Below are 18,963 nucleotides of genomic sequence, written 5' to 3'. Positions count from 1 at the left end.
GGGAAAGGGGATAGCACTAGCTCCACTAGCACCAGATGTTGACGAGACCTGACCAAAGGCGCGGAATCTAACTTACCGGGAGGTGTTCGCCAGTGACCCCTCCAATTGGGATTTGGGCTTAGCTGCACCCGGCATGCAGGTCGCAACTTTTGGTCAGGTATCTAGTACTAGTGGGAAAGAAACAAAAACACAGGAGGACACAGTAGGGGTGGTGGGAGAGAATAGTAGCTCTAGTACTCAGGAAACGTCAGTCACAGATAATGAACTAGTGTACTGGGATCCAGAAGCAGATATCAGTATAAAGACACTTGGGATCCAGAAGCAGATATCAGTTATAGGGGCACTGGGGATCCAGACGCAGATGTCAGTTAAAGGTGCACTAGGGAACCAGACACAGATATCAGTAACAGATGCACTGGGAATCCAGACGCAGATATCAGTTAAAAGTGCACTGGGGATCCAGACGTAGATATCAGTAATAGATGCACTGGGAATCCAGACGCAGATATCAGTTATCGGTGCACTGGGGACCCGGACGTGGGTTAGTAGGTACACTAGGGATCCAGACGCAGATAGAGATTTAAACCAAAGCGCTGGTCTCTGGTACAGGGTGGTGTATGTAGTAGTCACAAGCAGGGAGAGACTGGAACAAAAAATAAATAAACTCGAGAGGATATGTAACACACTCGGAACTCAGGACGTGGGTAACTCTGGAAGACACACTGGAGGATACTGTAAATGAACTCAGCACTGACCAATGTGGAGCCTGGAACGAAACCACAGCGAACCAACAATGAAGTAGCTAAGTTGTACAGGCAACTTCCTGTTACACAGAGCTCGACTAAATACCCAACGGTAGCAGTCCATTGGAGGACCACGTTAGCTGGCAGCTAACGACGCTACCACAGGACAAAGGTAGTCTGGTGGTATGGACTGTCATGCCTGCGTCCATGATGGCAACAGCAGGATCCAAGTCACAGCACAACCCAAGAAAGTCCTGGCGGGCCTTAGGAGTAATCCTCAGCGCGTCACTCGCCGTTGCACCCGACGTCTGACCGCCCGAGGGATCAGGGGAAGCCGGCGGCGCTGCACTGAGTAACGACCGATCCCAGGCCGCAACATGACAGTGTATTTTGTATATATTCAAGATTTTCCTTTTTATAACTAGTTTTATATTATGTGATGTAGGTAAAACACCAACCAGAGACTAATGAGTTATAAATAGTCAAACTATTGCAACTAATTATATTCCTTGAAAAACTCTGTGGCAACCATATGGGTTAGAATTAGATCCTTAGTCAACTGAGTAGAGACTGGCATAATAAACAGCCAGGAAAGTATATAGTGTGACTCTCTTGGATAATCAGTTCAGTTAAAAGGGATAAATATGTTCACACAGTTATAAATTATTGGAACATTTTGATTAATAAAGTAAATAGAATATGCCAGAATATGCCTTTTTGTATCACTTAATTTATTGGGAACTTTTTATATACTTGTATGATATATATGAAGATTGGCACACATTTACAGTAAGTAAAAGTTAACCAGAAAGTTGCAGGGTTCATAAACTTTCTAGCACCACAGTGAGTACTGTTCCCGAGGAAAACTGTAACTTCTAAAAATGTCTTCCCAGTTTATATCCAGAAGATCCTTCAATGGGTGGGCCACCATCTTCTAACTGAACAGAGGGCCTGATTCATTCCCGGGCCCAACTGCGATTACGCGCGCAATCGGCCGATTGTTAAGTTCTGCGCATACATTGCAGTGTGTGTGCGCGAAGACTCCACTGCCATCGGGACGGCAATCAGTGACTACGCAGACTCATCACAGAGTGATTGACAGGAAGTACCGTTTGGGGGTCGTGATGGGGGGTTGGTCAGCGAAACGCAGGCGTGCCAGTACATTTGAACGCCGTTGCAGGAGCATGCATAAATTAGCCACTGCGATGCCATACGCAGCTTGGGCTTTCACTGCGTGTGATGAGGTTAGCAATTCCTAAATAAGGTCAGGTTACCGATGGTTTTGCAGTCTTGCTAAGTATTACGGATGTGTGTAAGGTAAAGTGGGCGTCAGTGGTGGAACTAGAGAGTGGTGGGTCTAGGTGCAAGAATATGCTTTGGGCCCCCCTATGCAGTGCCCGACGTAGTGTTACCCCTATGTGCAGTGCCCCCAGTAGTAGTCCCCGCTATGTGCAGTGCCCCCAGTAGTAGTTCCTCCTATGTGCAGTGCCCCAGTAGTAGTTCCCCCTAGGTGCAGTGCCCTCAGTACTAGTTCTCTCTATGTGCAGTGCCCCCAGTAGTGTAGTACTGCACATAGCATTCCCCGGTATGTGCAGTGCCCCCAGTAGTAGTCCCCCCTATGTGTAGTGCCCCCAGTAGTTGTCTCCCCTATGTGCAGTGCCCCCAGTAGTGGTCCCCGCTATGTGCAGTGCCCCCAGTAGTAGTCTCCCTATGTGCGGTGCCCCCAGTAGTAGTACCCGCTATGTGCAGTGCCTCCAATAGTAGTCATCCCTATGTGCAGTGCCCCCAGCAGTAGTCCCCACTATGTGCAGTGTGCCCAGTAGTAGTCCCTCCTATGTGTAGTGCCCCCAATAGTAGTCCCGCCTATGTGCAGTGCTCCCAGTAGTAGTCCCCACTATGTGCAGTGTGCCCAGTAGTAGTACCTCCTATGTGCAGTGCCCCCAGTAGTAGTCCCCGCTATGTGCAGTGCCCCCAACAGTAGTCCCCGCTATGTGCAGTGCCCCCAGTAGTAGTCCCCGCTATGTGCAGTGCCCCCTATAGTCCGTGTATAGAACAAGCACAAACCCCCCCCAAAAAAACACTTACCTGAATCCACACTCCTGCGCCCACCGCTGTCTGCTCCTACATCCTCCCGACCCGCCCTGCACTGCACTATGGGAGAGACGTCATGACATCTAATAACCAACTGTGGGAGCTAGAAGGCGCAGTTCATGAGTGAGCTCCAGCCCGGCTCCCTCCGTGGACGCAGCAGCCAATGAGAGTTTGTCTGCGTATCATTGGCTGCCAAAACAAACATACCGCTGCCAGGTAGTACAAGTGTACTACCCAGGGCCGGCGGCGGTGTTTGTTGTGTAGTGCAGACCACACTCACTGCGGCCTGCACTACACTGTGGGGCCCGGGGGACACTGGCGGCAGGTGCAGCGGTGCCGTTGGCTGCAAGAGCTATGGGCCCCTGCATCACAGTGGGCCCCGGTGAAAGCCATGGCTGCACTGCCGCTAGCTCAGCCACTGGCTGAACCTTATATTAGGTTGTGTATGGCATTGTGATTGCAATCATTAGCATATCTTCGCAGTGAGACTGCGTACACAGTGGCATCAAGAGCCGCGCCAGGCCGAGGGGTGTGGCCTAATGGCGGGAGGTGTGGCCACTCCGCCTTAGGCTTAAAAAATGGAAAAACACTTTTTTTGTAGCGTTGGGAAGGGGGGTGCTGTGAGCCCCTCATCCCAGCGCAAAGCCAGTGTGGGGAGCGTTTAGTGTGATCGCTCCCCCCCCCACAGGTATAGGAAACTGCTGCCACTGCAGCCCAGCACACAGCAGCGTCTGCTAGGATGTTGTGTGATAAGAGGGAGGGGGGGCGGCGACGGGCTCCTCTAACAAGCACGGGCAATTAGTGCCCACACCCCCCCTTTCAGGTACCTATGCGTATGTAATCGCTATTGCGATCGCAATAGTGATTCTTGCTGAATCAAGCCCAGACTGGCTACAATTACATAAATGTAGGTACTGTATATCCCATTCAGAAGCTTCTGCATCCTAAAAGTGACAGATGTGGTCAAACAAAAGCCTGTCCCTCTGTTCCCATTCTTTATTACTGTGATCTTTAATAACCTGATATACTACAATCACTCTGCCTTTTGTTTGACGATCAACAAAAATGGGAATCTTGGAGAGAAGCAGAGGCTGGGGCAACATCTATTATGGTTTTGTTAATATATTAAAAAAAATATTCACTACATTATAGGTTAAATAAAATTGTCTCTTCCCCAATCTCTCCAGACTCACAGTTGATCGCCAACCAAGATCAATAAGGAAACCCAGAAACGCTGGCATCAGAGGGACCAGGCAGCACATCATCTGTAAGTCTACAGTGGTCTCTCCTGCCCCTGTATATTAATGAAATCCTCATTAATGACAACATATAATGCATGACATCACCCAGGAAATGAACTGCTTTATTTGTTCTGGAGGCTGAGACGGGTCTCTTTGGACTGACACAATCTACACATAATTATCTTAAGATGCCCACAGACATAGCGATTTTTTTACCCGATCTGGCCAATTCCGACACATCGGAACGACAGATCGGGTAAAAAATGCCCAAATTGTGAGTCCCCACTCACGATTACGATGTGATGCATGCTCCCGCAGGTCGCATATCGCATCGTCAGATCTGCTGTGCTGTACGGCAGATCTGACAATCTAGGACACAATGCACTATAAAATAGTCTGGCTACAGGAGATCGGATGAAGATTGGACAGCATATTGTTGTGCAGATCGTGTGCTGAGCTGCCGGGGAGAGTTTCAAGGGAAATCGGACACATCGTCGGATCGTAAGTATATCGGTATATGTGTGGGCACCTTTACATAGTCATCAGCTAAAGATTTACCACATGCTGCACAAACATGATGATGAATTTCGCTTGTTTTTTTTACCTTCGGCAGAATTTGAAGAACTACTGATGATAAAATGTTTACTAAACAATTTAACATATCTTGGTGTCCAAGAAAGCACCCCTAAGATGGGCTTACCTAAAAAGTATGCTCTGTGGCTTTTTGGCGGGTGGGCACAGGCTCCATGTTGTAAGTACCCTTCTTGTAACTGAAGTTTCCAGCATAGCTTTTTCTCAGTATCGATCAGCACAGAAGTGCCACCTAAAGGTTACATCATATAAGCTCCAGTGGCCTCCCAGTGTGCTTTGTAACACAGATGTGCAAACTAATGATTACATCATATAGGTGCCAGTGCCCTCCCAGTGCGCTTAGTAACACAAATGTGCAAACTAATGATTACATCATATAGGTGCCAGTGCCCTCCCAATGCGCTTAGTAACACACAGAAGTGTCACCTAAAAGTTACGTCATATAGGCGCCAGTGCCCTCCCAGTGCGCCCGGTAACACAGAAGTGCCACCTAAAGGTTACATCATATAGGTGCCAGTGCCCTCCCAGTTCATTTAGTAACACAGAAGTGTAGCCTAAAGGTTACATCATATAGGCACCAGGTACCTTCAAATGCACTTAGTAACACAGAAAAGGAGGGCTAAAGGTTACATCATATAGGCACCAGGTACCTTCAAATGCACTTTGTAACACAGAAAAGGAGGGCTAAAGGTTACATCATATAGGCACCAGTGACCTCCCAATGCCCTTAGTAACACAAAAGTGCCACCTTAAGGTTACATCATATAGGCACCAGTGACCTCCCAATGCCCTTAGTAACACAGAAGTGTAGCCTAAAGGTTACATCATATAGGTTCCAGTGCCCTCCCAGTTAATTTAGTAACACAGAAGTGTAGCCTAAAGGTTACATCATATAGGTTCCAGTGCCCTCCCAGTTAATTTAGTAACACAGAAGTGTAGCCTAAAGGTTACATAATATAGGTGCCAGTGACCTCCCAATGCACTTAGTAACACAGAAAAGGAGGGCTGAATCTCCAGACCCATATTTGCAAGTAGCATCCCCGGGAAGCCATCTTTGTCCCTAATTGTACACATGGAAACGTGACACAAGGACATCACAGGTAAAAGGTAAAGCATACTACACTTATACTACACACTTGTCTCAGTTGAACTTGAGACAAAGGAATATACATCAAAGAGAAGGAGAAATCAAATTATATGCCACACAGGGATGTTTATATTTCCTCTAAATAACGAATGATCTAACTAATCCATATGTTATGGGTGCCATAGAAGTGAAAAGGAAATCTGGCAGTGATCATAGGTTTTCGTTTATGAGCTTCATTCGAGATGCAGTCACCATGTCGACAGTCATTATGTGGACACCAGAATGGTGACAGTTCTGATGTTAGCATTGTTGAAATGTCCACTTGTTCACAATCTTGACATGTGAAATGTCGACATTAGGGTTAGGCTGTAGGGACACAGGTTAGCGTACCTGTACTCTGCATCACCTGAGATCACTTCCCCAGAAGACAATGCTATACAGCTGGAACTGAACACAGGTAACTGATCAATGCACCATTGGGACCCACTGACCTGGCGACATTCTGAGCATGTCGACATTTCAGCTATGTCAACATGCTAAATGTGACAACATGCTGCATATGGACATTAGGACCATGTCGACAAAACATACCAAACCTCTTCTTTCCAAACTTTGCATTAATCATTTTTCTCCATTTAAATAAAATGACCTATGAGCTTACAGTGACATATTTTCAGCTCTGCAACTCTGTGTGTGCATCTGTGTGTCGCCATCTGCCACAGGAGCCAGTGATAAAGTTGTGTTATTCTACCACCGATATGTTTCCAAGTGATCTGTGTATATCGGTCCACCATGACCACACTGTGAAGTATAAGATTTACCATCACTCTAATGCCATGTACAGTATATAAAAGTCAAGGATGCGACTATGTGCAGGATGTACTGATCCATGGGCAATAAACATGACCTATATTTTAGACTTTAATAACTGCCTAATCCCTGTTGTGCTTCTGACAAGAAAACACCACAAAAAAACCTTTTGAAAGCATATATACATATATTACATTAAATGGCAAGGTAAATAATGATGTTTCTTTCTTGGCAGGTTTTCAGAGGAAAAAGTCCCTTTGTACACCTGGACTAAACAGACCACACACACATACTGTAGATCATTTGTATATGACTAATAACATTAGCAATACCAGATAAAACAAAGAAAGATCAAACAGTCAGTTTAACACTTCAAACAAACTATATAAAAAGCATTAAGCAATGGACTGTATCCTTGTAATAGACATTTATCAACCCTGTCCACAAAAACATGGGCTTTCATCTGCTTACTTACCTTACAGTGCTCATCAAAACTTTGGTGTACATCCAGAGAGAAGTGTGTGGGTGTGACTTGTTTAATAAATGACACATTTAGATATATTCCAGTACATTAAGACAATTTGATCAAATAAAGGGCTGGTTAAGTGTGTACGTTTCACCGGAGAAAATAAACTATACTTATTTATGTTACACTACAATGAATTATCAAAAAATAAACAAAAAAATGTTCTTTAAAAACTGCAATTTACAAGAGGTGTGGATTACAATATGCATTGGGTCCTCCTTTTACATTCTATGTAGTGTCCTATCTTTCAATTACTGTAGTTTAACTGAAATATTGCCAGGACCAAAACACGAGTTGATGCAATAAGCAATTCTATGGCATTTACTATATACACTTACATTTTTATATACCTATAATTTTGTGTTGTACCTGTCTAAATTGGTCACATCGTACCCATGTAATCCTGTATGTTCTATGCCTATGTAGCCATGCTTTCACAAATAAACCTTACATGCTTATTCTATAACATAAAACAATTAATCAACAGCATTTACATAACTATATATATTAGTCTGTGACAAATGCCTATGAAATAAAACATATTAAATAACAGCAATGCGCCATGAAAAACAAAAAGTCAGCCTATCAATATTAACATGTTTTAGTATTAGCTGAACATGATCATAGAAATTTTTTATTTCTACACAATTTGAGAAAAATTTTCATATTGCATTTTCAAATTTAACTACAGGGAGCATATTCACTAAATGTCAGTTTTAATCGATTTTGATCAATTTAAAATTGATCAACATCGATGTTGTATTTCTGGGGCTAAATCACACATTTATTAATACTTAAAAAGACAAATCAAAAATTGTGTTAGTAAATTTGTGATTAAGCCATCAGAAACACAACATCGATGTTGATTGATTTTAAATCGATTAAAATCGTGCTCTAGTATATATACACCTAGCTGTATTTGTTGAATTTTTTCAATGATGTCTCTGTATATAAGGAGTGATTTATTAAAAAGTGAGAATCATAGTTGCTATTCTTTTTGTAAAGCTCTTTATAGACATCAATAACAGTAGTGACAACTTCAGCAAAGTGCTATTCTGCATCAAATAAATGTTTACAAATAACATAAAGATCAAAGCTACTGTACACACTAATTAAAATGACAAAAAACATGCAGCATAGCATCAATAAACAGAAAAAGCTGTCATTTAGAAATGTATACAATATCTAAACTGCATAATAAACTAATAACAATTAGGTTAATAAACAATATCAGAATATACAGCCATACCCTTCAATAAAATATAAACATTTCAACATTCACGTAGAAAACACCATTGAGATGTTTTGTCTTTGCTCTCCAGCATGGGATTTGGTCTTGTCTAGCGGAGAACTGGTTTTCACAGTTTGGGGGGGAGACAATGCACATGATATTGTTTTTGCTGTAGTGCTGTGCAATTGTTTGTTGTATGTATTATTATATACGCTTATTCTCTCTTTGTACCAACACCCCCTTTCCCTTTCTGTCTCTCTTTCTGTATCTTCCCCACTATTATCTGATTATAATTCAATAGTTCTTAAAAAACAAAAGAAAAAAAAATTAACTATCTGAAACATTCCAACAACTCCACAGCCAACTTCAGCTTAAGCCCATATTTATTTGTTGGCCTTTTGGCAGCTGATAAGAACAGTGATGGAATTTTAGCTCATTGATCTCTATGGAGACACTGGTACAGTACACTTGGCAGTCTTTGCCAGGCTGATGGCAGAGAAAAGACAGGAAGATATACACACTATGCACTATTTTCCACTCGTCTGCCATTCTCTGTAAATATGGCTGTGTGCAGCACGGCTGCTGCATTTCTCCATAGAGCATAGAGGAGAAACAAAATGAATTAACATAAGTGTACATAACTCTTACTTTCAATTCTCTGCTTTTTATATGTGACACAAATACAGTGATTCTCCTTTAATTGCAGCACAATTTGAGTACCTTGTATTTTTAAAAAAAGCTAAATATTCAATTTCACAAAGAGCCTTTCCTAGGCTGCTTAAATATAATTTGTTAATATAGTTCACGTATTGATTGTAATGTTAATTGTATAGTAGTAAAGCTAATGTGATAAACGTAGAACACAATCTAATATGCTTCTGAAAAGAGCAATGTCTGTCACACTTAGGGGAAGACTCAGTCACTGTAACAGCAAACTAGGCTGCACTACTTTTTACCACAGATCAAACCTGCGTCCACCATTGTTGCTATTCAATTAGAAATTTGTGTTAAGTTAATGTGGGTTTCAATGGAAGAACTGTCTGCATTTAGTTTGCACCTCCAGACTAAGTGATAACTGATATTAATATGAGGCAGGTATATTGGGTGTTGTATTGATGGGAAAGGAGTTTTTGTACTTGCAGATGGGAGCTACAAGTGTTTTCTCCAATATTTTACTAAGTTGTACATAAACACTTAAAAATTGCAAGAGAAACTGTCGAAGCCGGATGATTGGCTGAGACCAGATCTCAAAATTAATATCGAGCGACGCCATTTTAGGTTGCCTCTGACAACGCCATCTTGCGTCGTCAGCATGAAACCATGGTGTGTGATGCTAATATGCTATTATTAGCATCGTGCGATCGCATTACCACTGCATACTGTTTAACAGCCTATCATACCCCATATGCACGATATAAATATATATATTTAAAGACTTTGGGCCTGATTCAGAGCCGTTCGCTATTTGTGGTCGCTCGTTTAAAAACAAGGGGTGGCTATTCAAATGATCCGTACGCACATTGCAGTCTGTTCACACCTCTAAGTCTGAACGAGCGAGCAAAACATATGCTCGTTTATTTGTTAAAAACGCCCCCTGGCCGCTCGCATCCTACGTCATGTCCGCTATTTATTAGATTAATCGAGTACATCGACCAGCGTATGAACTGCTCGCTATTCTTGTGGTTGGTGTTTGCTACCACAAATTTGCGAGCAGTTCTGGCTATAAAATAACCCAGTGACGTGGTCAATGACGCTGCTGTTTTAAATATGCACACCCATAAAACGCCCGTTTTGACCTTTAAGCACGCCTGCGTTCGGATCTCCACTCCCCATTTTCAAGCACCTTCCCCTGTTACCACCCACATACGCCTCATTCTGTCACTCAAAATAGCAGGCCCTCGCTATATTGCGTACCAACGATTTTCGGCCGCACTGACTGGTTCGCGCATGCGTACTAAAAACCGTACGCATGCGCAGATGTGCAAACATCGCTCGGAACGAGCGTACTGCCGCTAACGAGCGGCTCTGAATGAGGGCCTTTATTTATTCAGTGATGACAGACTTGTCTTGTAGACATGTCTGTGACAAATAATCAAGAATACACAAAGATACTGTGAGTGTTTACTTCAAATATATACACAATATGTCTGTGGCAATTGAAATATAACCCAGACACTGATATGCACAATTGAAGTGTCCTAAATGTAGATTAATAAACAATTGGCAGGCGTGTAGCTATTGTTAACAATTATCCAATGCTGATGTATTTAAGTTGTATTAGGGGAGCCTTTTGTTAAAATTATCAGATTGTTTTCCAAGGCTTGCTCAATCCATCTTTTAGTCCAGACAGAAGTAAAATAAATAATGAGGTTTGAGGATATATATATATGTGAGTGTGTGTGTGTATATATATATATATATATATATATATAGATATATAAATATATGTGTGTGTATGTATATATATATGTATGTATGTATGTGTATATGTACATATATATATGCACTTAAACAATCACATGGGTATCCACAATGCGTGCACACATAGCTATACAATTGCAATTATAAATAGAAACACACAGCGCACCTTTTTCCGCTGCATTAAGACATACAACGCATACTTACATATAATCATAAATATACACGCACACTCATAAAAGGTTCCTGCACATCATGGTTTATATTAAAGTTATTAAAGTTATTGATATGATATAAAATGTATGTATTTAATATTTATGGTATACAAATGATAAACATGGCATGTTTGGTACTAAACTGACACACTGTTTATTTCCAGATATCGGAACCTATCAGCGAGGGAGTCGCATCTTGCATTCGATGGTTATGGAATGTAGGAAATTATTGGTTAGAATGTGTACACTGTAATGTAGTGTTTCTATCTAATTTAAATCAATTAAAGAACGACAATGTAATCTCGAGAATTGGGACATACCCCTAGTGAACTGCCCTATGAACTACAGCGTACTACAAAGACCGAGACCCAATGGAATTATGTTTGTCTGTCTACATTGTTGTTATAATGATCTGTTAGGGTATATAGCCTGTGTCCCGGTCCCAGTTAGTAGCCATTCTCTGGGATGACCACAGACCTCTGGATTGATGACTGTAACTGGGACCGGTGCGCTTGCGTATGTATCGACTATACCTTGTGATTGTATAATTTGTTTGCGCTAACTGTATTTAGATCACAGCGTGTAACTATCTGCTTTTTGGTGAATAATATCTTTTTGTGCTTTGGAACCACAATCAAAGTCTGGAGAGCAATTATTGCATATGCTTACGCAGCGCTAAACTGTGACTTTATGGTATAGAGGTTAAATTTTAACGCTATTTAGCGACATTTAGAGTGTATAGATAGGTAGGAATCGATAAAACATTTTAATGTACCCCAAAAAACCTCTTAGCAATTTTATTTTCTGAAATACACTTGCTGGCTATTATTTTTTTTTATCGCACTTGCACCGATGAATATGGAACCAAGTCAAAGTTAACACCAGAAGAATCGCTAACAGATACAGAGCAGCAGCCAGAAGCCGCAGAAACCACCTGGGAGTACACGGAATACAGATACAAAGCTCACACGCAGAGCTGTGTGACTTATGGCACTGACAACCCAGGCCCTGCTGACCTGGAAGCTTTATACCCATGGGTAGACCTGGATTGGCTGGAAGTGTCAGCTGAGTACCTGACAGAACAAGATTGGCCTGAATCCGATCACCTGACAATGGGCAAGATGGCGCCGTCCATGTTGATGACCGCGTGAGAACAATGCCTTGAGGGACACCAGTACGGCACCCCAAATTCTGCTCAGTGCACACATGAGCAGCGCTGTCGGCACTCATGGAATCCACTATGGAGAGCACGCCGGCGTCTGAACAGGTAAGAAACAGGGCCTGGTTTTTGGAACATTACTTGGAATCGTGACACTAGGGTTGCATTACATCTCTAGCAGAATGCGGAGACACTACGGTAAAATATATGTAGAACAGGTGTTCTATACCATCTTCAGAGCAATTTAATTTGGGACTCATTAAATGAGTAAAGTGAAAAACATTGATCCAATCACTATCTCCCAACTGGGCTGGCAGCTCCCTATTCCATAGTTAAGGATAATGTGGGGGCAACATAATCATCTCCTCCAAAAGCAATTTGTATATAGGAAAAAATAATATGTATTGGAGGAGCTTTACCGATGCATAGCCATCCAAACTGGATAAGGTTCTTCCTGAAGTGTTGCAGGTAACATGCACTCAATATGAAATATCTGATCTGTAAATACACCCAATATTCCTGTGGTGGGAGAGAAAATGTTTCCTGAAGTTCCTGACAGGCAAGATTCGTCTCTTCCTGTACCAGTTTGTCGACATGCTAAATTCCATCCTGTGTCAAGACCTCTAATGCTAGTGGTTGAAGACTAGGAGCAAAATCCATGTTGTGGGTTAAAGCAATAAGAGGAGAGAGCAGCGAAAAGCCCCCATATTGTAGCGCAGTCTTCCCGAGCACATCTCAGGTGGACACGGTGGTTGGGTGATAAATTTTAGGCAAGTGGGAAAGTCAGGAGACAGTATGAATGGGTGCCTGAAAGGAGGAATCCTCATTAGATACCCATTGCTTGAGACCTTTTCCAAGTGATCATTCTAAAATCATAGATACTGTAGCAAGACCGACTGGTTGTACTATCTTTTAAATAAACACACTTGTAATCTATCTTTTGTTTTCGGCCTATTTAGAATGTCCAGTCCACATTTGGGCCTCCTAAATCCTCATACAAACCAGCAAACTACGTTCTGTAAATCATAAAAGTAATAAAAGAAGGCTCTTCTTATAGGTAAAGCCAGAGGAACACACCAAAACCATGAAACAGGTTCACTTTTACAATATTTATCCTGCCTAACCAGAATTTGTGGGGAGATTAATTATACGAAACCTAGCAAGGAGGGGTAAGAAATTGAGGGTAAAGCAGTTGCATTATCATTGGAGAGAAGTATTCCTAAAATAACATATCTAGGTAAGGTGCCATAAATACTGAAGTGCAGACTGTAGAACCATGGCTATTGATACTGGCAAATTATGGTTCAGGGCTAATGACTTTAAATAACTTATCTTAAAGCTGGATAAGTAGCCAAAGGTCTACAACTCTGTCATATGGACAAGGAAAGTCGAGGTAGGGTGATAGCAGCAAGCAAGTCATTGTCAAATAGAGCCAGCTTGAAAAGAGCACCCGTGTCAGGTTCCGTTAGCAATGGACATCGGATCATAGTACCATTTATCTTGATTCGAGCAGTCGGTGATTTAAAAAGTGCAATGATCTTGTTCAAATATGAGGGACCAAGGTCCTGATTCAGACCCGGACGCTATTTGCGCTCGCTCGTCCAGAAAATAGGGGTGGCTATTCAAATGAACCGTTCGCTGTTTGCGGTCTGTTCACGCCTCTAGGTCTGAACGAGCGAACAAAACTTGCGGTCGTTTTTTGGGAAACTACGCCCCCTGGCCGCTCGCATCCTACGTCATGTCCGCTATTTATTAGATTAATCGAGTACATCGACCAGGGTATGAACTGCTCGCTATTCTTGGGGTTGGTTTTTCCTACCACAATTTTGCGAGCAGTTCTTGGTAAAAAATAACCCAAGGACGTGGTCAATGACGCTGCTGTTTTAAATATGCACACCCATAAAACGCCCGTTTTGACCTTTAAGCACGCCTGCGATCGGATCTCCACTCCCCGTTTTCAAGCACCGTCCCCTGTTACCACCCACATATACTTCATCCTGTCACTCAAATTAGCAGGCATTCGCTATTTTGCGAGCACATGAATTTCAGCCGCACTGACTGGTTCGCGCATGCGTATAACAATCCGTACGCATGCGCAGTTGGGCAATCATCGCTCGGAGCGAACGAGCTGCCGCTTACGAGTGGCTCTGAATCAGGCCCCTAGTCCCATGTGCTCCAGCATCCCTGTCAAGAATTGCAAATCCATCCAATCAAAAGCCTTATTTGCATCTGTAGACAAAAAGAGGATCTGGACCTTGACCTGGGAAATACTACAGATGAGATTAATAATCTTATCACGAGCCTCATGCCCAGGAACAAAGCCCACTTGGTCTGTGTGTATTAATTAGGCAGATATGGATTCAGACAATTGCCAATCATTTTAGCAAAAAGTTTAAAACTGACATTCAGGAAAAAACCAGGGCGGTAGTTGGAGCACATAGGTATAGGTCCTTTCCCTCTAAAGAATGGATGGAAAATGTTACCTTGTCAGACACATCAATGAAGGCTTAAAGCATAACAGTTATAACATAATCAATTTATTTAAATGAATCGTACATAAAATGTAACCATTAAACATGGTAAAAGTATGTAACAACAGTACTGCTAATCATAAAGGTGTCTTGATGGATATATCAATATCCTGCATGCATTAAAAATACCGGCATACAGATACACAAAAACGAAGTATAAAAAGAGAGGGAAATACTTATATATTCATGGTAGTTGCCCCACTTCTGCTCTATGGGCCTAATTCAGCCCCGCTCGCGAGCGGGTCGATGTTGGCCAAGTGCGCATGCGCACGAGGGAGCCGGCTCCGTCGTGCGCATGCGCGAGACCCGGATTGCGACGGGCAAGCCGTCGCTATGGGTCTCGCTACAAAAGGGGCGTGCTGTCGATGGTGAATGACAGCACGCCCCCTTTGGTGGGCGTGCTGGGGGCGTGGCTGCCCAGACGGAGGCGTTCCCACAAGTGATGTCAGTGGGAGTGCTCTCGGCTCTGATAGAGCCGAAAGCACTCCAGGGCTTGCAGCAACGAGACCCTACCCACAAGGGTATCGTCGCAAGCCCGATGGTCGCAATGGTCTTGACCATCGCGACCATCTTTTTAGCTGCTCGCTATAGCTGTGGGTGGTCACCCACAGCTATGCGAGCGGCCAGGTGGCAGCTCTAAAATTCAGAGGGACGGCCCTGATTCAGAGCGAGCGCTCTGTCAGAGCGTGCGGCTCTGAATCAGGGCCTATGTTCAGAGTGGAAGTGGGGCAACTATCACTAATATATCAGTACAACCTATTTGCCCACAATACCAGAGACTTTCACCAAAACGGCCTTTCACTTGGTCATGGACCTGATATACAGTGAACCCTGTGGACCAGAAGTGATAGAAAATTACAGTTGCTATAATCACCAGTAAACTCCATGGTCTATTAATGCCAGATGATTAGGCCCACTAGGACCACTGAACTACATCCATTTCCTTTGAAAAAATCTGCAGGACGGAAGAAACGCGTTACAAGGACTCTTTATTGTCTCATCAGAGCTACTGATCGCGGTGAAGTGTAATGTAATATTAACTGCTTGAAATTAAAAATATTCATTTCATTTTGCCCTGCAGCTATCTAGTGGATTGTACATAATTATGGACATGACTGTGAATTTCTTATTTCATTGATAAGGTAATTTCAATTATCAACCAGAGTGCTTGGATCATATGTGAACGCTCTATGTGACAGTTTACACATATAACTTGCAATCAACAAAGTGGACTCCCTGTTATACTTAATCTTTTCGGAGCATCTGCATTGTAGAGAGGAAGCTTCTGTACCTTACACCCGCTAACTGCTGAGGAGACCACGCCCCCATTGTATGGAATTATTAATATCATAGTGACTACACTTGCTAAATGACTATGATCAATCTATGGTTAGACTGACAAAATTATTTTTCAGATTTATTCATCGTTTGCAGCCAATATCCATAAGCGGAGGATCACCTCATTTACAACGGCAAGAACACCTCTCTGCCTTAACAAATAACCTTTTCCAGCGCTACTTTTGACATCAGACGCACGAAGCTCTTGGCCCGCTGCGGTGCTGGGAAACTCATCACAATGTCTGGTGATCACACTCAGGGGCGCCGAGAGGGAGGGGGAGTGGGCACCAAACACCTGGGCCTGCTAGAGTGACTCGGCGCCGTCCGTCCCTCCCCACCCCCTCTCATCTCACATCAGCCCAGCACCGCAAAGTAGCGGCCTCTTGCTTACACTGATTTAGACTCAGTCACCAACAGATATACCAAATGTCGCACACCAAATCGATCAGTGTAAGCTAGCAATGTAGTTTTGTCACTTCCATGTGTTCTAATTATACAATAATAGTGTTCATTCTAACACCCTGCATCTGTGTGCTTCTAGCACACTCTGGTCTGTATCTCAGCAGTTTGTTGCAGAGTAAAGAGCAACACCCCAGGCAGGAAAGAGGAACTGCATGGGTTGTGATAGGTGCAGGCTGCTAGAATGAGCGAAAAATATGTTCTGTGTGGTCAAGTCGCATGTAACCTGAGGTGCTATTTGGCATTCCTGAAGCAACAGTTAGAAAGGACACATCTGTATGAAGCCTGATGCTCATTCAGTGGATGATGCTCAGTTGAACGTACATCTATTTTTGGAGCATATTGTTCATGCCTTTGTAGTGAACATGCTCTGACAATGAGCACATACAGTAAAGACAATTAATGGTTGTACGCATCTCAATCACATTTACGTATAGACCAAAGTGGTGTAACTGGGTTGGGTACGATATTCCGACACTTAAGATGATGGCTGTCAATATACTGACAGCGGCATCCCGATGCTTACAATCCCGACAGGGGAACGGTAAGTGATGTTCCCCTGTCCTATTTACTCCCTAACCATCCGTTCCTGCACCCTGATACTAACCCTCCCTACCCAGCACCCTAACCCTTCCAGTGAGTGCCTAACCTAACCCTCCCCCCCTTAGTGCCTAACCCTAACCACACCCCGGTGGTGCCTAACCCTAACCCCCCATCTGGAGCCTATCCCTAACCACCCCCCTCCCGCAGCCTAACCCTAACTTCCCCACGGCTTACACCTACCCGGCCCCACTATACTCACTTTCGGGATGCCGGCTGTCGGGATTCCAGCATCGGCATCTCTAGCTATGTCGGGATTCCGTCGCTAGTTTTACCACGCAGAACGGGATTCTGGCGCAGTCGGTATATTAACCGCATCCCGTAACAGGGCATTCTCACCAAAAAACAGTTGTGTGAGGGTGTGTCAATGGAACTGCGTGTTAGTTGGACATAATTGCAAATACATCTGTGTTCAGGTGTACCTTTAGCACTAAGTATAGTGTAGGTGCCTATGTGCACTGATTATGATAACTAATAGCAAACCAGATATATACATTACGGTGGTCCCTACCCAAAATGTGCATAATTCTGCAACCGGGAGGATAAACAAATTTTTTCCATGCATGCAGTTTTCCAACAACATACACTTGATTTACTTTCAACTCTGACTCAGGCTCTCATTGATTGAACATCATGGGAAAAATCGTTACGCAACAACTAAAGTGCTGAAAATTGTCCATCATATGACAGCTCAACTGTATTTCCTATTCGTCATGTATCAAGTAGAATATACACACCTTGTTCATAGAGGAGTTTCAGGTTTGTGTCTTTATGAGCAACCAAGTTGTACAATAAAGATATTACGTTTTGAATAACATTTCCTAGAACGTTATCTTGATGTGTCTGTAAAAAAACAAAGCATAGACAATGAGCACATAACATGGTATTTATCCCTATAGCTCTGTAAACCATAATTACTGGCACACACTGTTGTAGACTTCCACAAAATGTATTGGAATGAATAACCCGGCTGCCACATATATTTGAAATCTGTCGTTTATTAAGCAGAAACAGTTTTTCAGATAAGTTCCCTACTTCAGAAAGATAAATGATCCTTTTACAGCCTTCCACCAGTGGATGTAATTATTTCTGAAGCATGTAAGGAGAGAGAATTATTTACAAACACCAACATGACAATACCCTTTATTCATGTCTTAGGACCACATAATAAATGGACTAGAATATGTGTTAAAGTCAATCTATATAAAAAAAACAAAAAAACAAAAGATGAGGCTATTAAAAAATGCACACTGTTGTTTGATAAATGATAGATGACAATGTCTGTTCAAAGTGCCCTCAGACACTGTCATTAATTTGTCATTCAAGACAAATGTATTGTCTTATTCACAAAGAAATATGCAACATAAATCGTGCTTTGTAATTACATTGCTTTGGTGGAAGACATGTAGGACATTCACATAATTGCCATATAAAAGCCAATATTCTGCAACAAATATACAATTTCCTTTAATTAAAATGGCTTTATATAAGTAAATGTATGCATTCTTTACTCCAAATATTCTTAAAATGTAACTGCAGAATATGTATAACACAAATGAATAGTAAAACCTTAAGTTTAGTAGAACATTTAAGTAAACATTTGAAAGCACAAATGGAAAAAATACAGTATCTTGACAAAGGTCCCAAGGCGGACCGAAACGTCGATGACTGAATAAAGTCTTGTATTACAACTTTTTTCTAAAGAAGCCCTGGTGAGTGCACTCTGTTTATTCTATTTTGTTATATGTCTGTGTCTTCCCTTTCTCCTGAGGGTTTACACTGAGGACTTGTACCCCAGCAGTTGTACTTTCTGATTAGTGAGAGTGCTGGCCAAACATAGACTATATATATATATATATTTTCCATAGACAAAAAACCTTACGGTTTCACATGTCCCATTAAGGCTGCTTAGACATGATCTGA

The 18,963-nt window shown here is 42.5% G+C and overlaps 1 protein-coding gene across 2 annotated transcripts in view; it reads right to left on the bottom strand.

Moving 5' to 3' along the window:
* Window positions 1-18,963, bottom strand: part of ULK4 (unc-51 like kinase 4) — a 777,293-nt gene that overhangs the window by 234,161 nt on the left and 524,169 nt on the right. For both annotated transcript variants that reach the window (XM_088463894.1, XM_088463889.1), the window contains exon 32: window positions 17,778-17,883. In XM_088463894.1, the coding sequence (XP_088320020.1) occupies window positions 17,778-17,883 (106 nt within the window). The remainder of the gene's footprint in view (window positions 1-17,777; window positions 17,884-18,963) is intronic.

This window comes from Taudactylus pleione, unplaced genomic scaffold, assembly GCF_031769625.1.
Source record: "Taudactylus pleione unplaced genomic scaffold, aTauple2 ptg000053l, whole genome shotgun sequence".
In the NCBI taxonomy this organism is placed as follows: domain Eukaryota; kingdom Metazoa; phylum Chordata; class Amphibia; order Anura; family Myobatrachidae; genus Taudactylus; species Taudactylus pleione.
The sequence above is the reverse complement of the archived record's forward strand: the minus strand, read 5'-3'. Positions and strand labels throughout refer to the sequence as shown.